This window comes from Gopherus evgoodei, chromosome 15 (genome assembly GCF_007399415.2).
Source record: "Gopherus evgoodei ecotype Sinaloan lineage chromosome 15, rGopEvg1_v1.p, whole genome shotgun sequence".
Taxonomy (NCBI): Eukaryota; Metazoa; Chordata; order Testudines; family Testudinidae; genus Gopherus; species Gopherus evgoodei.
Genome location: NC_044336.1, coordinates 29,890,269 through 29,913,242, shown reverse-complemented (window position 1 = coordinate 29,913,242; position 22,974 = coordinate 29,890,269). Strand labels below are relative to the sequence as shown.

Below are 22,974 nucleotides of genomic sequence, written 5' to 3'. Positions count from 1 at the left end.
AAGGGCTGATACCTGCCAAGGGGGAGGGAGAATTTGTGGAAAATGTAGGTAAAGGGGATGATGCTGCATAATCGGGGAGAAGCTAAAAGAACAGGACTGACACCTGTTTGTTGGGGAAGATGAGCAGGGGTGTGATGGTGATGTTTAGTACTTCCCAATGAAGGTAGAGTTAGAGGCAATTTTGGGGAAAGGGACTGATACTAGCTAGTTGTGTGTGGAGAGATGGCTGGTAGGAGGTAAAGGGCTTAAATTGGATAATAATGGGCGAGACAGCCAGTACTGGCAAATGGGAGATATAATGACAACGTGGCTGAAAAGAATTGTGTGAATCTCCTTCTCCTATGGCAGAGCATGTTCATGGGGGGCTTAAGTGATGCTGGGGAATAAGGGACTGATCAATGGGCCATTGGTAAAGGACTGATAAATTCTGGGGGTTGATGAGGGATATGAGTGGATAGGGCGTTGGTGGGAAATTTTTGGGAGCACAGGTTGGTGGGGGGAATGGGTAGCTAGGTGGTTGGTGAGGTTGATTGGAGCATGAGTTGATGGTGAATGTGAGATGATAGGTGTTAATGGGGGGATATAGATGGATGAGTCGTCAGTGGGGACATTGGTGGATAATGCACTGGTGAGAGGTTGATAGGTGAATGGGACACTGGTGGGGGTTGTTTGATAGAAGTATTGGAATGGTCTGAGTGACTAGACATGGGTTGACTGGGTTAGGGTGGATAGGGATTTGGTGGAGGGGTTTATGGGGTAGAGGGTGGATAGGGTGGATGGTACATTGGTGGGGTGGTGATAGGGTGCAGCTCCCTCAGTGAGGACAGCTCAGGTCAATGGAGACATGGAATAATGGGCAGGTTTTGAAGTATGTTTTAGTGGGGGCTCAGGTTGATGATGGTTACTGAATGTGGGTAGGAGAGTAAGGCTGCAGAGGCATATGGGATATGTGGACTGGGGTGTGTGTGTGTGTGGATGGTACAGTAGTACGGTTCCTGCCATTGTTTACATCACAGCAGCTGGCACAACGCCCAAGGTGCGTCTCAAAGCATTGGCAGGATGCCAGACCCGGACAGAGGCCAAGGGCCGGCCTCCATGAGGGCGCGACGGAAGGGGTTTGAAGCGGATCCTACGAGCGGTCCCGATGGGGTTGGGGCCCACGTTCCCTAGGGAGGCGTGTTCCTGCAACACCAGCGGCAGCTACGGTTCCCATGGAGACGAGGCCTGCTCAGCAGAGACCCGCCGCCGCTTAGAGAGCAACTCGTGAGTTTCCTCCCCTCGCCCCCAGCGAGTCGGGGCGCCCAGTCACCCGCGCGTCCCCTCCAGCGAGTCGGGGCGCCCAGTCACCCGCGCGTCCCCTCCAGCGAGTTGGGGCGCCCAGTCACCCGCGCCTCGGTGGCCCTTCCACTCCTCGTATCCCACCGGGCTGCTCGGTCACCACGCGTCCCCCATCTGCCGCTCCCTGTCATCCCACCAGGGTGCCCTGTCACTGATGTGCATCCTGCTATCCCATTAGAGTACCCTGTGACGGTTGTAATCATTTAGTTTGATTTCCTGTGTAGTATAGCACAGCCCATAGAACTTACCCAGAATAATTTCTAAAGCATGCATTTTAAGGGGGAAAAAACCAATTTTGATTAAACATGGTCAGTTATGGAGAGTCCGCCTTGTACCTACTAGCATTAACTTTTAGTTCTGTGATCAGTTTCTCCTTATCTGTTAGGTCAAGGGCTAACAGAAAATTCAACCCTGTTATCTGCAACAGTTTTTGAGTTAGGAAATGGTCATGTATACTATTTAGAAATTCCAAGGATCTGTACTGGCAGCATGACACCTGCATCATATGTCACTTGAATGGAAGACCTCCATGAGCATAGTTTTTTCTGCATTACAGATAGGTATATAAAGAGGGTGGTCACTGTGTTCCCTAGTCTGGTTTGGTAGTCTGGGTGCCACAGGTACTCCTGTTCTTTTTGCTGATACAGACTAACACGGCTGCTACTCTGAAACCTGTAGCAGAACAGTTAGTACTCCAGTTTGTGCTTTATCTCTTAGGACATTGATCCATAAGGATTTAAGATCATTTTCTTCTGTGTTATCAGTGACTTGGAAATAGCTAATGCCATTTTTGATGTAGAGTGCCATTCTCTCCTTATTCCAATTGTGTGAATCATCCCATCGGGTTTCAGTAATATTGACTAGATTGAATTTATGCTCACAGATCAGCAATTCCAATTCCTAACATTAGTGTATAGATTATTAAAAAATGTATTCTTTTAACGTTCTTTGGTTTCTTGATAACTTTGGTCTCAGCATCTCAATTTAGTGTTAAGTGCTCATTTCTTCCCTCATTTAACCTCCCCATTTGCAATTAGTTTAATCCTCTCCTGACTACTCTAGCCAACTTGTCCTCGAGGAGACTGCTCTCCCTTCTGCTGAGTTGGAGACCAGTCAAACTACATAGCCCCTTCCCTCCATAGAAGTTGGAGAAGTGTTCCACAAAACCTTTACCTTAGTACTTAACCTAGCTTGCCATTCCATTCCAGAATCTTCTGCCTTCTGATTTCCTTTACTTGTGGGACAAGAAGAATCTCAGAGAAGATTCCTTGGACAGTCTTCTTCAACTAAGTTCCCTGAAGTAATCTTCTAATTTTTGTAGTATTTCATAAAAAGGATCAGATTTTGGATTAATACTATCTCTTATGGTGTTCCATGGCTGAATCTTTTCAACTGAGAATACTTCATCCTGGGCTCTCATGTGCTTTGTTTTGGGCTTTGTGGTATATGATGACCCAAAGAAGCACATTTGTTTTAGCAGTTCATAGATTGAAATGCATTCTTTAAATGCATGTAGCTATGATTTAACTCGCTGTTTTGAGATTGAGACAAAGCCCTTAAACTGGTAGTGGAAATGAATGGGGAAGACTGAAGTACAGTCTTGATGTGCTCATGAGAGCCTAAACCAGGGGTCTCAAACTCAAATGACCATGAGGACTAGTACATTGGCCCAAGGGCTGCATTATTGATACCTCCACCCCTTCTGTGAAGCCCCACCCCTGTCCTGCCTCTTCCCACCCCTTCCCTGCCCCCATTCCAACCCCTTCCCTGAAATCCCCACCCCCTGCATGCCCCCAGTGGGTGCAGGAGGGGTGTGGGATGTGGCAGGGGCTCAGGGCAGGGAGTTGGGGTGTGGGGTACAGGAGGGATGAGGGGTGTGGCAGGGGGTTGGGGTGAAGGAGGGATGCAACGGGATCAGGGTACAGGAGGATGTGGCAGGGGACTTGGCAGTGGGTTGGGGTACAGGAGGGGTGTGGCAGGGTGTTCAGGGCAGGGGGTTGGGTGCAGGGTGTGGCAGGTGGCTCAGAGAAGGGGGTTGGGGTGCAGGAGGGGGCTCAGGGCAGGGGGTCAGGTGCAGAGTATTGCAGGGGGTTGGGGTGCAGCAGGGGGCTCAAGGCAGTGGGTTGGGATGCAGGAGGGGTGTGGCAGGGGGTCGGAGTGTAGGGTGCAGGAACAGGGAGCTCCCAATGGGAGCTGCTGGGGGTGGTGTTTGAAGCAACATCAACACACGCACGCCTGTGCCTCTCCTCTCCTAGGTTCCGTCCACTTCCCGGAGCGACGTGGGGGCAGGGCAGGCAGGGAGCCTGCCCTGTCCCAAGTGCGCGTCAGGCTGGAGCCCCTCTAGGTAAACGCTGGGAGAGGGCGGGGACACCGTGAGGAGCTTGCGGGCCGCAGAAAATAACTTTGCAGGCCACTTGTTTGAGACCCCTAGCCTAAACAATGGAGGACTCAGCCACTCTTTGTATCAGCTAGAGCTTTGTATTGTTTTCACATTCTGCTTCAGATACACCAAAGTACAGTAATCTTGTCTGGGAGGTGACAAATGCATTGATCACTGTGGCCAGCTTCTCATCCTGGAGGTAGGGGTTAAGTTTCCTAGTGCACTGGAGATGAAAAAAGATGTTTTAAGTGACAAGTGCTACCTAGTATCAGAGGGGTAGCTGTGTTAGTCTGGATCTGTAAAAAGCAACAAAGAGTTCTGTGGCACCTTATAGACTAACAGATGTATTGGAGCAGTGGTCTCCAAAGCGGGGCATTTATGTGTGCCTGCCTGGTGCTCAGCAGGGGAAAGAAGCCATGGCCCTGTGGTTGCCAGGGACAGAGAACTCCAGGCTGCGGGCGCCGGTGCTCTCTGTCCCCGGCAGGCGCGGGGCCGCGGCTTCTCTTCGGCTTCAAGAAGAGAAGCCACGACCCCGCGCCTGCTGGGCACAGAACTCCGGGGCTGCAGAGAAGCCGCGACCCCGTGCCTGCTGGGCACAGAGAACTCCAGGGCTGCAGGTGCAGGTGTTCTCTGTCCCCAGCAGACACAGGGCCTGCCTAGTGCCCAGCAGGCTAGAGATGCCAGGGCCTCCGCCTGCTGGGGACAGAGTACTCCGGGGTTGCAGGCTGCGCAGCTTCTCTCAGGCTTCTCACTGCACTGCCCAGAACTGCACTGCCACCCAAAAAAAACCAAAAACACAAAACCCACAATGCTCCGCCTCTGCAGAATGGACTGAATGCTGCCCCATAGCATGTGCTGACACAGGCACCTGCTTGCTCCATTGGTGCCTGGAGCCGGCCCTGTATGTGAGTATTCTTCCAGCACTGATACTACTGTTTTCTTGTGCTTTGCAATTTATTATTTTAACATTTTGCTCCAAAATGAGTGGTTCAAATAAGAGACAACGTACGTATTATTTCAACCCAGAGTGGGAAGAATATTAAATATGATGATTTTCATATTATTTAATGTACAAATACAAAATAAGCCTTGAAAAATTGTTGGGGCCCGCCCCACTCTTCTGAAAATATGTATGTGCTATTGGCCACAAAAAGGTTGGGAACCACTGTATTGGAGCATAAGCTTTTGTGGGTGAATACCCACTTTTAGTAATAATTCAAACAGACCCCAAGACTTTGAACCATTCTGACAAAAGGAGGCTGTATGTCTTTGACAGAAAGATAGAGGTGTGCAGAGTTTTAGCAAGTTCTTCAAAGTGCTTTTCCCCGCTTTCAGCCAGTATCACTTGGTCTTGTCTACGCTGGTCTGAGCCAGCTGCCATCTGATCTTCTATAGGCATTGTAATATTTTTAGTAGTGGGAGTCATTGGATCAGTGACAAATGAGATAGACATTTGAATGTCATCAGCATATTGTTGGCAGCTGAGCCCAGAGCATCTCACAATCCAAGTGGTCTCATGTAGATATTCAGTATGGATCCTAGTGAGATTCTTCATGATTACTCTTCCCCAAAGTCCTTCTTACCTGTCATCATTCTTTGGGTTCAGGTAGAGAGAACTCATTGGAACCATTGTAATGTTATGATTTACACCAGCTGTGTTACACAGACAGTTTAGCAGTACTTTGTTTCTTGTACTAAAAGTTGCAGATACATCCTGCAATATTAACATGGAAATCCTTTCCTGTATCCATGACCATTAGGAAGTAATTTTTGGTGCCACGTAGGTTGTATCTTTACTGTACTCTGAAGCTTGATTGTGAGACACCTAGGATGATGTTCCAGCTGCTGTATAAAAGAATGCAGCAGTTTTCACAATACTATATACATACCTGTCATAGTTTTAAGTAATTCCCTATTGTGAATACTGCTACTCTCAGAAGCAAATGCTTTCTTCCCATTATTAGGTTCTGTATTTTTAAGTTTTCCTCATCCTTGCCAAAACTAAGGAAATACTGAGGGAATAGAACAAACCCAAAAAGAAATGACAATTTTTTCTCTGTTAATTACTATTTTCAGTTAAATCACATGCACACAAAATATTAACACTTCTTCCAATTGTAAAATGGAAGATCCTGTAAAAGTTTCATAATTTTTAAAAAGGAGTTTAAAAAACGTGACTTCAGTTTGATAAATACTTAACGGGAGGTGATAGAGTGGCAGTAAGATGGAAGATCTAATTTTTACCCCCTTCTGACTGTTACAAAGGTCTTGTCTAAAGATTGTATGGTCAAGTTTAGCCAATGAAGTATGTGTCAGGTTTTATTTTAAAAGCACTTATGAAACTGTTTTGATACCACTCTGTTTACTGGCTGGCACAAAAGCCTCTTTTGTTTAACAGAGCAGACTGAAATATTTTTAGATGATTCAGCCCACTAATGGATTTTGAACTAATGATGATATTGTTACATTCTGTGTATAAACTTGGCATTTGTTCGTTTGCATTAGAAATATTTTACTTAACATTTGTGGCTGTGTTAACAGCCAAATGCATTTGGAGCAGCAGCAGCAGCTAAAAGGAGTAAGCGGGAGATATAAAAAGAACAGACCTTTCTTTAATGTTGCCTGATAAGTACAAGAAGCACAAAAGAAACATTGCTCATAAATGCCCAATAATATTGCTTTTGGTAGGAAATATCCATCTCTGCCTACTAAAGTAAAAAGAGATTGTATTATAGTATTGTGAACTCCTTCTCCATAAATACACAACTATCAAATTTAAGTTGGAGAGTTTCCATTTATTTTTTTCTTCCATTTATGGAAACAGTAATGACAATGGCAAAACTGAGCAACGGCAAATTTTAAAATCTGTCCAGACCACTGATTCTTCTAACAATGGTTACTATGTGATTTGTCAGAGAAACAAAGCTTCCTCAGAATACTATGCTGCTTATTTTCCATCCTGACCCTCACAGACTAAATTTTAAACCCTGAAGAATGAGATTTGTTAGGTCTATGGGGAAAAATCAGTTAAAATGTGGCATCCTTTTGGAGCAGGGATATTGTATCACGTTTGCTGATCTGAAAATCTCTCTTCCATTTTAAGAGATTAGAGTCACCATTGGAAAGACGTGCCTGTCTGATCTATTATTCTCTGTATCCCAATGGTTATACAGGCCGGATTATCTGTAATAACTGAAACAGAATAATACTGTGCTGTGAGAGCATTTGTACTGACTCCAGAGATTTAGGAAAAGGGGCTGAGCAGAGAGTATCATTATTTTTTCAGCACCCAGAAGTATGAATGGCATTGTACAGAATAAATGGAAAGTCATAGTCCCTGTCCTGAAGAATTTATAATATACAAGATATGACACAAATGATTGAGGATAACAGTAGGAAGAGAGTGAGAATGAACAAGGGTTACAGCAATAAGATTATGTGATTACTCAATTAAGGCTTGTGCACATCTTGACAAGTGGATTTAAAAATAATTTTAAAATATAATTATTTGACTCATCTTCTGGATATTGAGAATGGAATTTCAAGGGAAGAGAGGATAGTGGCTTGGCAGAGCAAAATTGGAAGGGAATTATGTGAAAAAAGGTACCTAAATGATTGTGGGGGGAAGTGGACAAACAGTCCATAGAAACTAGCATCAGCAGAGTAGAGAGGTCAAGGAGGCAATGAAATAAGAGACCATTTTGGAGTGTGACGAGTAAAGTTATTTTCTTTAAGAGGAGCAAAATACATGGGTGAGTCACAATTGTTCAGGCCTGGAGTGGATTTTATAGCCCTAAAAATTGGAGTCTCTAATGGAAAATGTAACATTTCCTTTCTGGTGGTAGTGGGGAGGGCAAAAGTAAAGGATTTTATGTTACTTTTATTATTTGTATTACTGTAGTGTATAGTGGCCCCAGTTATAGACCAGGATCCCTTGGTGCTTAGTGCTGTACAAAAACAGAACCAAAAATGGTTACAGTCAGAAGCCACCTGTGCTGCTGTAGTGCTGTAGTGTAGCTGCTTCCTACATCAACAGAAGGTATTTTAGCTAGTTAATCCACCTTGAGGGATGGTATCTAGGTTGATGAAAGAATTTTTGTTGACCTAGCTACCTCTACACTGGTTGTTAGGTCAACCCAACTATAGTGCTAAGGGTGTGAAAATTTTCACAGCCCTATAATATAAATATGTATGGAGATATACCTATCTCATAGAGATGGAATGGACTCTGAAGGGTCATTGAGTCCAGCCCCCTGCCTTCACTAGCAGGACCAAGTACTGATTTTACCCCAGATCCCTAAGTGGCCCCCTCAAAGATTGAACTTGCAACCCTGCATTTAGTAGGCCAATGCTCAAACCATCGAGCTATCCCTTCTCCCCAAGTTAGTACAGGAGACAAAAGATAAATATAAACAGATTTGGAAATACAAGTAAACGAGACATTATTGGTCAGCATATAGGCAGTGGTCTCTGCCTGCTAGCAGCCTGTTATCAAGTACTCTGTAGGCATCATGGCAAAGGAGAACTTTGAGGAGTGATTTGAAGGTGGATAATGAGGTAGTTATGCAGATGTTTGAGGATTGACTATAAAGGGCCTTGAAAGTGAATGCAAGCTGTTTGTTCAATGTAATAAGAGAAGGGGGAGCCACTGGAGGGATTCAGTGAGAGAGGTGACATGGTCAAAGTGACAAGGTAGGAAAATAACCTTTGCAGCAGCATTCTGAATGGATCTGAGTGCAGCATGACTGCATTTGTCAAGACCAGAGAGAACGATGTAGTAATCAAGATATGAGATGGATGGGAGCTTAGATAAGTTTTTTTTTTTTTTGGCTATGTGACTGGATAGAAAAGAATGCATTTTAGAGATCTTATGCAGAAAGATCAGCAAGATTGAGATATACTCTGGATTTGATTACATAGTGAGATATGAGCAAAGGTGATTCTCAGGTTATGGGCCTTCATGACAGGCATGTATGGTTGCGTTGTCTACAGGGATGGGAAAAGAGGAAGCAGAGGTGACTTGTGGGGGAGATTAGAAGCTCTGTTTTAGCCATGTTCAGCTTGAGCTGGTGGCTAGACCTCCACAAGGAGCTTTCAGAGAGAGAGGCTGATATTTTAGTTTGGACGAGAGGAGACAGGTCTGGGTTAGAGAGGTATATCTGTGAGTTGTCAGCATAGAAATGGTGGTTGAATTTGTGCCTGCTGTGTCCCTGGCACCGCACCACTCCAGGAAATGCTGCAGCCCCTGGGGGAGGGGAGGTAGAGGGCTCTGCATGCGCTGCCTTTGCCACACCTCCAGATATCTCCCCTGAAGCTCCCATTGGCTGCGGTTCCCAACCAATGGGAGCTGTGGGGGATGGTGCCCGGAGGCAAGGGCAATGCATGGAGCCCTCTGCCCCCCCACCCAGGGGCTTTAGGGATGTGGTGCTGGCAGTGCCACAGGACAGATCCACAGCCCTGAGGGGCTGGATCCGGCCTGGAGGCCATCGTTTGCCCACCCCTGCCTTAGTTATTAGATTGAAAAGTCATGGCAGATGGGAGAGATTCCAGAGGACTGGAAAAGGGCATTATATTTGGCCATCTATAAAAAGGGAAATAAGGTCAACCTGGGGAATTACAGACCAATCATCTTAACTTCAGTACCTGGAAAGATAATGAAGCAAATAATTAAGCAATCAGTTTGCAAACACCTAGAACAGGGGTGGGCAAACTACGGCCCGTGGGCTGGATCCAGCTTGCAAGCCGTTTTTAGGTGGCCCGTGAGCTCCTGCTGGGGAGTGGGTCTGGGGCTTGCCCTACTCCAGTCGGGGCACAGGGTCAGAGGCTGCACCATGCTCTGGCACTCCAATGGGAATTGCAGGGGTGCCACCTATAATTTAGGATCCATCATAGAACAATCTAGGGTGATCAACTTGGATTGTGTCTCAACTGTGGTCTCTGCCTAACCCAATGGCTCAGTGAACTGTCTACACAAAAGCCTGCATGGGGGGAACGGGCTAGAGTTTTTCAAGCTGTGTCTACACAACAAGCACCACAGTGGCAGTGCTGCAGCCAGGCTGCTGTAGCACTGTAGTGTGGATGCTTTCTACAGTGATGGAAAGAGTTTTTCCATTGCTGTGGGAAAAATCTAGCCCCTCTAGAGATGGTGGGTAAGTTGATGGAAGAATTCTTTCATCAACCTAATGGTGTCTATACTGTAGCATAGGTTGGGTTAACTATGTCACTTGCATCTGAATTTTTGACACCACTGAGCCACATAGCTAGATTGACCTAAGTTTTAGGTGTAGACTGAACCTTAGTCTGGGCACATGGCTAGAGGGAGGGAGATTGTATATAACAAGGGGTGCTCTTAGAGAAGTGGTGATCATTCACTAACACATGACAGAAGACCAGGCTGGAGAGAGAAGAGGAAGGCAGAAGAGAGGGACTCTACATAGACTGAAATACTGACTAGATCTCAGATTTGCAGGAGAAGAGAAATCAAACTAGAGTCACTGTAACTCTCAAGTACTTTTTAAGAGTAGTGACTGGATAAAAAATTCCTTTGCTAAGTTTCTATTCCTTGCCTTCATACCACATTGGGCCTGAAGTGGTTAAACTAGAAGCCTAAAGTGTTCAGAACTACTGTGGAATTCTGAGGTATCATATGGGGGGCATAAGAGGGCAGAGGCACTGGTTCTGGAGCCTGGGGGCCACCAAACAGTTTAGTGCCATATTCCAAAGAAGGTCTCAGACAATGAGTTTGGGCCTGGAAGTATGCCTTACAGACCCAGAGCTAGGAATTGTGACTAGGTTCTGTCCAGACCTGGTGGTTTAGGAGCACGTGGGATTGAGCAGTTGGGTCTACTCAAAACAGATGTGTCCCTTCGGAAGAAGACTGGGCCAGGTTGTTACAGACACACCGTAGGAATTTAACATGTTAGTTAACTCATGTTAAAAATACCTTTTTTTCCTATTGTAGACATGGCAAAGAAGTTTAAAAGCAAAAATGGATAAGATCAGATATGCGGCATTGTGAAAAGAACCTCTGTATAGGGGTATTGCACCTGTGCGTCATGGCCCTCACGTGCATAATTGTCCTTCACAGGAATTTTAATGGAGTTTGTGGGGAAAATGCTGGACACTCATCTGAGTTTAAATTTAAAATTTAGGGGGAAGTTTTAAATTTAAATGTATAGCCAGTGATTGTGGTATCTTGTGGATAATTCTCATCCCAGTGGGCTTTTGAAATCCCAGTTACCATACAGAAAATGGAGGAAAAGAATAGATTGGTGAAGGGATGAAATGGAACACAAACATGAGGAATGGTCCAGTGGTTTGAGTGCTATCCTGGGATTCAGGACTCCTTAGTTAATTTTCCTGCTTCATTACAGACTTCCTGTGTGCCACTGGGCAAATCTCTGAGTCTCCTGTGCCTCAGTTTTCCATCTGCTTAATCGTGGATAATCATACTTACCTATCTCACTGAGGTGTTATGAGGATAAATACATTTAAAAGACTGAGGGGGTGGGGGGTTATGTGAGATAAATAGGTTCCTGCTCTTAGCCATGACCAATATCTGATATTTCAGAAAAAGTTAAAGTCCACTTTAAGTCTAAAAGACATCTAACTAATTATGCAGTACAACAGATGGAGTGTGGAGAAGTGAACGGTTGGAGAGGAGACATTTTTCAGTCATCAGGCTCCAGTCAGTAACTTTCTTCTGTCTTAGGCTCAACAATGTTAAAAATGGAGAAAGAACTAAATGAACTTCTTGTGAGGAAAGAACAAGAATGGAAAGAGCTACAAGCTCGCCAACTCTATTTTCAGAAGACAACACTGCAGGATACCAGAAAGCAGCTCCAAGAAATGCATAAAAAATTCAATAGGTTAAAAGAAGATTTCACCTATAATCTGAAAGTTCTGGAAGACAGAGACAGAGAACTGGAACGCTATGATGCCATGTTTACTCATCTGAAAATGGCTGAAAATGCTAAACAGGCAGAAGTTAGCGATCTTAGGATACAAGTGGATAAGCTGCAACAAACACTTCTTAAGGAAACCCGGAAACAAGAGGCTCTGCAGTACCAATATCAACAAAAACTTAATGAACATCAGTTAGAGATGGAGCGGCTGCACAGGTAAGAGATTTTTCTTTATAGTACAGTACTATCTTGGAAACGTAGCCATTCAGCCTCCAAATGACTGTCTATGGATCTGATAAAGCAATAGTTTTTTAACACACTAAAAAGGAAGGTACATACGAATTTGACAAACAAATTAAAAGCTCCATTCTGGCTGAGCTATGCTTAGCACAAGAACAGAGTTCGGGTCTGCAAAGGTAGCTTTAAGTCACCTTTAAAGCATCTGTATTCACTCTCTAGTGGAGAACTTCCAAACCTCTGGCATTAAGTTAGAGGAGCCCCAGGGCTGCTCTCAAATGGTGCACCATATCTCTAACACAAAAGCTGTAAGATATGGGAGGGGGATTGGCATACAGGTGGATTTTAGAGTTGATAGAGGGAAGGCTTTTCATAAAATCACAAGATTAGGGTTGGAAGAGACCTCAGGAGGTCATCTAGATCAACCCCCTGCTCAAAGCAGGACCAACCCTAAATAAATCATCCCAGGCAGGGCTTTGTCATGCCAGGCCTTAAAAACCTTTAAGGAAGGAGATTCCACCACCTCCCTAGGTAACCCATTCCAATGCTTCACCACCCTCCTAGTGATATAGCTTTTCCTAATATCCAACCTAGACCTCCCCCACTGCAACTTGAGACCATTGCTCTTTGTTCTGTCATCTGCCATCGCTAAGAACAGCCTAGCTCCATCCTTTTTGGAACACACATTCAGGTAGTTGAAGGCTGCTATCAAATCCCCCTTCACTCTTTTCTTCTGCAGACTAAATAAGCTCAGTTCCCTCAGCCTCTCCTCAAATCATATGTCCCAGCCTCCTAATCACTTTCGTTACCCTCCACCGGACTCTCTCCAATGCATCTACATCCTTTCTGTAGTGGGGGGGCCCCAAACTGGATGCAATACTCCAGATATGGCCTCACTAGTGCTGAATAGAGGGGAATAATCACTTCCCTCGATCTGCTGGCAATATTACTACTAATGCAGCCCAATATGCCATTAGCCTTCTTGGCAACCAGAGCACACTATTGACTCATATACAACTTCTCATCCACTGTAATCCCCAGGTCCTCTTCTGCAGAACTGCCTTGTAGCCAGTCAGTCCCCAGCCTGTAGCAGTGCATGTGATTCTTCCATCCTATGTGCAGGACTCTGCATTTTGTCCTTTTTGAACCTCATCAGATTTCTTTTGGCCCAATCCTCCAATTTGTCTAGGTCACTCTGGACCCTATCCCTGCCCTGCGTATCTACCTCTCCCCCAAGCTTAATGTCATCTGCAAACTTGCTGATGGTGCAATACTAGCCACTGTTGGAAGACAGAATACTGAGCTAGATGGACCATTGGCCTGCCCTAGTAACTTATGGTCTTAACTTATTAAAATCTAAGAGGACAGAGAGAAGCCTCCAGTAATCAGTCCTTTAATTAGTCTAATTCTCTTGGAATATTTCTCTAATATTGAGACAATTAGAGAGTAGTAAGACTCCGGACAAGAGAACTTCTCACAGCATCCTTTCATAAGTTTATCCACTGATGTTGTCTGAAGATAGAAACAACTAAAATAGTTAAATGTTAAAATAGATAAAAGTACTCTTTGATGCATGAAACATACACAATGATAAAATATGCTTTAAGAACCAAAATCTTTAAATTGTACTTAAAAGTAGATTAAAAGAGTTTACATAAAAACCATCACTATTTTGAATAAACTCATACAATCACTCCAACACTAGATCACCATAACTGACTTTTCTCAACTGTATCTAGGTGGTTGTTGAAGGTCTTGTTTTTGTGACTCTGAATTTCTCTAGCTTAGGGCGAGATTTGAATATGAGAAGCACTTGTTGAAGAAATAGAATAAGTAGCCAGTTCAAATGGCAAGTTGCCATGTTTTTGACTTATAAATAGTAGAGTCTGACTGCACTTGGTTCTTGGTTTCCAGTGCGAAAGATCAAGGATCCTCCAAGGACTTGACTCTGCTTAAAAATGTGGCCTTTAAGTTTTGGTCAGCATTATTATTACTAACTTTAAAAATGTCACTTGCATCTGTGATTTTCTTGCATTAAGCGAAAATTTTAATAAGTAATGATAGACAACTGCCTGTTCTGTAGTTTATAAACTTGGAGTAAGATTGATTGTAGCAGTCTGTGACAGAGTGAGACCCTGCCCCTGTCTTCTACTCTGTCTACACAGACTGGACACCTTCCATTGTTAAATACTCCTGGGTAGTTTATGTACATGGTTTTTCCAATGACCTTGTTGGTCCATACACCACATCATTTACAGCATCAGGCTTCTCCTCAGCCCTCTGCCCAGGAGAGGGAAGAAAGCTGTTCACTGAGAGATCCTTCTTGGTTCTGGCTCAATTAGCTTGCCTCTCTCTTCAGCACTTCCTTACTGTGCCACCTTCTACCCTTTGTGGTAATGGGCTAATTAGCTCTTTAGTCCTCCTCAGCCCATTCTAATCTGCTAATTAGGCAGAGTCAGGTCCACCCTTGAGTTTGGAGGAATTAATTGGTGTTTAAGTGATCAGAGTGCTGGCTCAGCTTTTGATTTCCAGCAATCTGTGTCATACAGTCCCACAATTGGTCTTGGATAGATGCCTATAACTGGATAGCTGATTTATAGTTTTGTATAGAATTGTTGCATTTTTAGATAATTTCTATAGGGATAAATTGTACCTATGATCTTGGACCAACAGCCTGCAGTTGGATATTGGCAAGTTAAATGAAAAAAGACATTAATGACTCAATATTGAAGTTTGATTTAATAAGTTACAGAAGAGGGGGGACCTATGCTTTTTGTGTTGCTTAAGTAATGGGGAAGAAGGATGAGCCATTCAAAACAGTTTTTTGGTGGATCATATAAGGAACACTAAAGCAAATAACTTGGCTTTGCTATAACTAAGGCTATGATTTTTGTCATGGACATTTTTAGTAAGTCACAGACAGGGCACGGGCAAGTAACAAAAATTCACAGAAGCTGTGACCTGTCCCTGACTTTAACTAAAAATGTCCATGACCCGTAGGTCGAGGGAGGAAGGTCCAGCATCTTGCCTTGCTGTGGCTGGGTGCTGCGGCCTGTTACTAGGAGCTGTTGGGGTTGCCAGTGGGGACTGGAGAGCTCTGGGGGATTCTCCCTGCACCCGTGGTGGCTGGGGAGCTCCGGGGGTCCCCAGCACCCATGAAGTCTGAGGAGCTGCCACCTCCCCCACTGCCCTTGGTGGCTGGGGAGCTGCCAGGGGATTCCCATGGCGGCTGGGGAGCTCTTGGGGTCCACAGCACCCACAGTGTCTGGGGAGCTGCCGGGGGATTCCCCCCATGGTGTCAGGGGAGCTGTGTGGGATTTTGTTGCTGCCACCAGCTGAGGAACTGCCTAGGAGCTGTGGGGGACCCCCACACCTGGGTTGGCTGGGGAGCTGCCAGGGGATCCCGCTCACCATCCATAGGGATTAGGGAGCCAGCCTGTTCCTCTCCTGACCTGTAGTCCCATCTTGAGGGCTCTATGTGCACAGACTTTTGTCTCTGAGGTCTGGTCTACACTACACGTTTATACCGATTTTAGCAGCGTTAAACCGATTTAAGGCTGCACCTGTCCACACAACGAGACCCTTTATATCGATATAAAGGGCTATTTAAACCGGTTTCTGTATTCCTCCCCAACGAGAGGAGTAGCGCTGAAATCGGTATTACCATATCGGATTAGGGTTAGTGTGGCCGCAAATCGACAGTGTTGGCCTCCGGGCGGTATCCCACAGTTCACCACTGTGACCGCTCTGGAAAGCAATCTGAACTCGGATGCACTGGCCAAGTAGACTGGAAAAGCCCCACAAATTTTTGAATTGCATTTCCTGTTTGGCCAGCGTGGAGCTCTGATCAGCACGGGTGGCGATGCAGTCCCAAATCCAAAAAGAGCTCCAGCATGGACCGTACGGGAGATATTGGATCTGTTCGCTGCATGGGGAGACAAATCTGTTCTATCTGAGCTCCGTTACAGAAGACGAAATGCCAAAGCATTTGAAAAAAATCTCCAGGCTATGATACAGAGTCCACAGCACAGTGCTGTGTGACAAGTGTAACGGAAAGCCAAAGAATCAAATGGACGCTCATGGAGGAAGGGAGGGGGGGACTGAGGACTCCAGCTATCCCACAGTCCCCACAGTCTCCGAAAAGCATTTGGGAGCTCTTGGCTGAGCTCCCAGTGCTTGTAGGGTCAAACACATTGTCCGGGGTGGTTCAGGGTATATCTCATCAATTTACTCCCTCTCCCGCCCCCCCCCGTGAAAGAAAAGGGAAAAAAATCGTTTCTTGACTTTTTTCAATGTCACCCTATGTCTACTGCATGCTGCTGGTAGACACGGTGCTGGGGGACTGAACAGCAGCATCCTCTCCCCTCCCCTGTGGCAGACGGTACAGTGCAGTAGGACTGGTAGCTGTCCTTGTCATCATCCCGTGAGTGCTCCTGGCTGGCCTCAGGTGAGATCGGCTGGGGGAGCCTGGGTAAAAATAGGAATGACTCTCGATTATTCCTGGCAGATGGTACAGAATGGCTGGTAACTGTCCTCATCATAGCAACTGGGGGCTGAACTCCATCAGCCCCTCCCCTTTCATGTCTAAAGTAAAGATTCTGTACTGCCTGGACTATCATAGCAGCTGGAGGCTACCTCTCCCTCATTTTATCTCACTAAATAGTCAGTGTTTCTTATTCCTGCATTCTTTATTACTTCATCACACAAATGAGGGGACCCTGCAACGGTAGCCCAGAAGGATTTGGGGAGGAGGGAAGCGATGGGTGGGGTTGTTGCAGGGGCACCCCCTAGAATGGCATGCAGCTCATCATTTCTGTGGGATCTGACACGGAGCGGCTGTGCTCTCTGGTTCTCTGATACACTGGTTCTCTAGTACACTTGCCCCATAATTCTAGGCAGGACTGACTCTATTTTTAAATACAACATAAAGGAGGGAATGACTCGGGGGGCCATTCCCATTTTTGTCTTTGCGCCCCTGGCCAACCTCAGTGAAGGTCAGCCAGGAGCACCCATGACAGCAGCAGACAGTACAGAACGACTGATAACCGTCATCTCATCGCCAATTTACAATGGCACAGCAGACGTTACAGAATGACTGGTAACCGTCTTTTCTACCTTGCAAAGGCAAATGAATGCTGCTGTGTAGCACTGCAGTACTGCCTCTGTCAACAGCATCCAGTACACATACAGTGACAAAAGGCAAAACGGGCTCCATGGTTGCCATGCTATGGCATCTGCCAGGGCAATCCAGGGGAAGAAGGGCACAAAATGATTGTCTGCCGTTGCTTTCACAGAGGAAGGAATGAGTGACGACATTTACCCAGAATTACCTGCGACACTGTTTTTGCACCATCATGCACTGGGATCTCAACCCAGAATTCAAATGGGCAGGGGCGACTGCGGGAACTATGGGATAGCTACGGGATAGCTACCCTACAGTGCAACGCTCCAGAAATCGATGCTAGCCTCGGTACATGGACACACACCACCGAATTATTGTGTTTTGTGTGGCCGCGTGCACTCGACTTTATACAATCTGCTTTACAAAACCGGTTTATGTAAAATTGGAATAATCCTGTAGTGTAGACGTACCCTGAGGCAAGCAACATGCCCAAAAAGGGCTAGCTGGTAGTGGCCAATGATGACTTAAATTCTTGAGGCCAGTTCTCAAAGGTACATCCCTATTACTGATAAAGTCAAACCATCTTTTACACACATGAAATGCCTCCAGCTTCCTGGTGTCTTGTTTAAGCAGCGTCCATGTTTCCAATCCATATAAGAGGATCAGAGGTATGCAGGTTTGATAAAGTCTGGCAAACACCTAGCACTATCCAACTCACCTATGAGTGGGTGGATTAAAAAGTACTATATTCCTGGCAAAGGAATAGAGCATTTATTTTTCCACCCCACTCCCAGTTCCCTGGTGGTGGATGTGGCTGATGAAGGAAATTGACAAACCTGCTCCAGACCCTTTCCTTATGTTATGGAGTCTAAATGTTTAGCCCTCCTGGATACAAAAAAGCTACTCCTTGGCAGCTCTCCAGTTTCAGGTGGCAAACTACCAACTCCTGTTGGCAAAATATTTTGACACGTTTTCCAAATTCATACATTTTTTGAACATCTGCCACAGGACCAGAAGAAATAACTTCAAGTCCTCATTTTAGAAGATAGTTAATAATTAAAACCTGCCTCCAGGCTGCCCTACATGCACCGGCACATATCCTAGATTCTTAGCCACAACTGTGGTTATATGGAGAACATCTTGGTTCCAGTCTTATGGTCTCCTGAGAGAGGTGCAGAATATGATTGAATGGCCCAAGCCCTTCAGTGATGACAGACTCCTCCCTCCGCACCCTGAGGGACTTGAGAACAACAAAGATATGGTTTAGAAGGTCCGAGATGTCTGAGCACTCTAAATCATTTCAGTACAAGGGTGTTATGAATCTGTTGGGATGTGGCCTTGGTACACTAACAGTACATTCCACTCAGGTGGAGTCCACACCTATAATGCTACTGAAAGATGTTATAATAGAAATCTGTAGGAGTGCAACCTGGTCATCTCTTCATATCTTTGCCAAGCATTACACCATCTTACCTGCTTCCAGAAATACTACCTTTGACAACGCAGTCCTTTTGAACTGTTTTAGACTTGCCTCCCCAGAACCCACTCTGAGTTACTGCTTGGGAGTCTCCTGTGCTAGAGCACTCATAAGGACATATACTCAAAAAAGAAGAGGTTACATACCATACAGTAACTTGAGTTCTTCTAAATGTTTTGTCCCTCCGGGTGCTCCATCTCTCACCCTTGTCCCCCTTGGCTGTGGAAATTCTGCTTCGTGGTTGAGAAGAATTTGAGTGGCAGTGGATCCATATCACCTTATATGTCCTTGTTTGGAGGCTCAAGGTGCTGTTCTGCACAGGTTTGGGACACTGGATGCTTTGCATTCTCTGGTGGGGAGCACACATGGGCATACACAAATCCAATGATGGACCACCAAAGGGACAAAACATCTTGAAGAACTGAAGTTCCTCTAAGATAAGTATGCTCCTGGTCCCCTGTGCATTCCAAGAGTCTCTCTCCTCCATTCTGCTTCCCTGCAGCAACTGCTGCCGTGGGGTCCTAGTGCCCACCTTCTCCACTGCCAGGGCTGACTGACTCTGAGCCTGCCCTTCCCCCTCAGACCCTTTCATTTTCCAGTGGCCTCTTCTACCAGCACAGGAGACCCCCTTATCCGCAGTCACTGCTCCTTCCCCATGCTGGGCAAGGAGGCAGCCCCATCCTTCACCCCCAGTGAGGCTACAGTCAGGGGCAACAGCAGGGGAGGAGGTATGCAGCACCCCCCGACACCCACCACGGGGAAGGCGAGGAAGATTCCTGGACCTGAGAGGGGCCCTAGGAGCACATGCAGTGACAGTGGTGGGGGGATGTTGGGGGGACAGGAAAGGGGGGCTCCTCCCCCAGAGCTTGCTGCTGTCAGCAAGGAAAGGGCTGGGGAGGGGAGTCCTCCTCTCTGGCTCCTGTCCTGGAGCAGCCTGCCTGCACCCAACCTCATCCCCAGCCTGCCTGCACTCATCCTCATCACCAGCCCAGAACCCACACCCCTAGTCAGGGCTTTCACACAACCCCCACTGCACCCTCTACCCTAGCCCTGAGCCCCTCCAGCACCCCAAACACCTTATCCCCAGTCCCAGCCAGAGCCCTCACCCTCCCATGCTCCTACTCTCACCCTGAGCCCTTCCCACACCCCAAAACCCCCGTTGCCAGCCCCAGACAGCTCTCACCCCTGCACCCTATCCCTCTGCACCCCTCCCATCCCCAAACTCCCTCCCAGAGTCTGCACCTCAATCCTCTGCCCCAGCCTAGGGCCTGCACCCCAGACCTTCTCCCTCACCCAAACTCCCTCCCAGAGCCTTGGGCAGGTGAAGGGGTGGAATTTGGGCAAGGGCGGGTTCTGGGCACCACCAGCATTTCTAAAAACATGCCACTCCGCTAGAGGAATGTCACAATATTATGATAGGGGTCTACTATAGACCACCAAATCAGAAAAAGGAGGTGGATGAGGAACAAACTACTGAAATATCCAAAAACCACCTGGAAGAAAATCTGAAATAATTGCTGTAATGTTTTCAGATGACAGAAAAATTGGTGGAGTGGTAGATAATGGTGAGGACAGGTAACTTACATGGAGTCACCTGGATCTCTTGATAAGTTGGGCACAAACAAAAACCATGTGTTTTAGCTAGATTCAAGGTCATACATGTAGAAGCAAAGAATGTAGGTCATAGTTACTGCATGGAGAACTGTATCCTGGAAAGCAGTGACTCTGAAGAGCACTTAGGGATTCTGGTGAATGACCAGCTGAACATGAGTCCCCAGTGTGATGCTATGGCTAAGGGTTTTATATAATCCTTGGATGCATAATTAGAGGAATATCAAATAGGACCAAAGGGGTGGTATTTCCTCTGTTTATGATATTATTACAGTAATGGTTTCATCAATGTGTCCAGTTCTGGTTTCTGTGCTTTAATGAACCCCCTCTAGTTCTTCAGCATCCTTATTAAAGAGCCACCAGAATGAGGTAAGATCTGGAAAGCTGCCTTTCAGTGACAGACTTAAGAAGCTCAATCTATTTAGCTTATTGTTGTGGGGCAAGCACGTCCTCCTTGGGTCAGGGTCGTTATAATCCCACGGCTGAATCCACCCGACAACGCTTAATTTTAGGTGGTGTGACCTAGAGGCCAAAGGCAGTATGATTGTCCTCTCCCTCAGGATTTCATGGCCTAATAACCAGAGTCAATATAGCTGCCCTCTCTTTTGGGGCTAGGTGGTCTGATGGCTAATGGGGACAACTGGGCTGGCACCTAGGGGTGAGTGGCTGCTGGGACGCAGTTCCCCCTGCTCCACCAGGTCCCAGCCCAGGGTCCTGTCATAGTGAGAGTATTTGCCACTGAGTCAATGGGGATCCAATCAAAACACACTGACATCACTTGGCCCAATGGCTATGCCTCCCCTGGGCTACTTCCTACCCTGTCTCTTGAAGTAGTGGTCTGGGCATCTCTGGTTTCCTCGGTGTGTGTAGCTCCCGATGGCACCAACCTCCCTCAGGCATCTGTAGGCCTCTGGGTATCTACCTGGGTTTCTGCATCTCTGGCTTCATCAGTCTCAGGCTTCAGCACCTCCTGGACTGGAGCCTGCAATGTGCATCCTCCCTCCTCAGCAGTCAGCCCTGACTGAGCTTAGCTGCTTCCTTTTTATACCTGGGTTCCAGCTGGAGCATGCTCAGCAGGCCAAGGGGGCATGGCCTCCTCTGCCCACAGAGTAGGATTAACTGCTGCTGAACCAGTGCAGTGCACGTGTGCCCCATCTCATTTATCAAAGAGAAAGTTCAGAGACGGTTGATCATGCTGTATAAGTACCTACATAGGAAGAAGATATCTGATGCGAGAGGGCTCTTTAACCTACCAGAGGGCTCTTTAACCTATCAGACAAAGGCATAATGAGATCCCATGTCTGGAAGTCGAAGCTAGCCAAATTCAAACTTGAAACGAGTCACAAATTTCTAGCAATAAGGGTAATTAATCACTGGACAACTTACAAAGGATGTGTTGGAGTTGCCATCACTTGAAGTCTTTTACTCATTAGGCCTGGTCTACACTACAGAGTTTTATCAATGTAGCTATGTCTGTCAGAAAGTGTGAAAAATCACTCCTAAGTGACATAGCTATGCTGATAAATCCCCACATGTAGATACTGCTTATATTGGCAAAAGAGTCCTTTCTGTGGCATAGCTTATGTCATTCAGGGAGGTGGTTTAAGTATACTGGCAAAAGACTTCTTTTTGCTGGAGTAGTCTGCATCTCAACTAGGAGATTTTGCTGGTATAGCTGTACTGGCTTTGTAGCGTAGTCTAGCCCAGATTAGACATCTTTCTAAAAAATATGCTGAAGCTCAACCAGAAGTTATAGCCTATGCAGGAGTTTGAACAAGGGTCCCTTCTGATCTGAAAATGTATTAATTGTTAAATATTTACTTATTTGTAAGACCTGGTCTACACTGGGGTGGGGGGAGAAAATCCATCTAAGTTATATGAATAACGTAGCTGAAGTCGACATACATAGACCTACTCACCGTGGTTTCTTCACTGCAGTGAGTCGACTGCTGCCACTCCCTCGTCAACCCTGCCTGTGCCTCTTGCAGCGGTGGAGTACAGGAGTCGATGGGAGAGTGCTCAGGAGTCAATTTATCGCATCTACACTAGAAGAGGAGAGGGATAGCTCAGTGGTTTGAGCATTGGCCTGATAAACCCAGGGTTGTGAGTTCAATCCTTGAGGGGGCCATGTAGGAAACTGGGGCAAAGTCAGTACTTGGTCCTGCTAGTGAAGGCAGGGGGGGGCCAGACTCGATGACCTTTCAGGGTTCCTTCCAGTTCTGAGATAGGTATATCTCAAATTTATTATTTTATCTAAGCAATAAATCGATCCCCGCTGGATCGATTGCTGCCTGCCTATCCGGCTGGTTGTGTAGACATACCCTAAGAGATTGAAAACAATTATTTTGTAATTATATGTTGTGAATGGAAAGTTAAGATGCATTTTTGTTTAAGAAATTACATTTTTGCAAGTTATATTTCTGAGTGCGTTGTTGCTGGAAGAACCTTTCAGAAGCACCTATCAATTGTTCATAATTGACCACATTTCATATAAATTTGTTTGGTGGTGTTACAGTTCTAAGGTTTCTGACATTGACCGTCACTGTGAGGAGTATAAGAAGCTGAAACAGCAACTGGAGAGAAAACTCCAAGAAGTGGAAGGAGAGCTTGCTTTGCAGAAACAGGTACAGGAGTCTATAGAAAACAACTTTGTTAAACAAGCCACAGTAGATGTAATTTCTACTTTACAGTCCATCCATTCTTAGGGGAAAATTATGCATTATAGATACCTGATACCTATTCAGGCAGTCCTTTTTAGCTCTAATGTTAAAATTAATGTAAGATGTGCAATGGGCAGTACTGCATGTTGCTTTACAGTAATAGGTGTCATGTGGTATTTGCATACTGGCAGGTGCTTTGCTGACTAGTCTGGCGGCCTCCCCTTGGGAAGAATTAGTAAGATTAT

At 45.9% G+C, this 22,974-nt stretch overlaps 1 protein-coding gene across 6 annotated transcripts in view; it reads left to right on the top strand.

Moving 5' to 3' along the window:
* Positions 1 to 1,182: 1,182 nt before the first annotated feature.
* Positions 1,183 to 22,974, top strand: part of CCDC57 (coiled-coil domain containing 57) — a 150,609-nt gene continuing 128,817 nt past the window's right edge. For 5 of the 6 annotated variants that reach the window (XM_030534230.1, XM_030534228.1, XM_030534226.1 and 2 more), the window contains exons 1-3: positions 1,183 to 1,263; positions 11,430 to 11,838; positions 22,585 to 22,693. In XM_030534230.1, coding sequence (XP_030390090.1) covers positions 11,438 to 11,838; positions 22,585 to 22,693 — 510 coding nt within the window. In that variant the 5' untranslated portion in view covers positions 1,183 to 1,263; positions 11,430 to 11,437. Of the gene's footprint in view, positions 1,264 to 2,546; positions 2,639 to 3,593; positions 3,683 to 11,429; positions 11,839 to 22,584; positions 22,694 to 22,974 lie in introns of all 6 variants that reach the window. The other variant, XM_030534227.1, reaches the window with a different exon arrangement.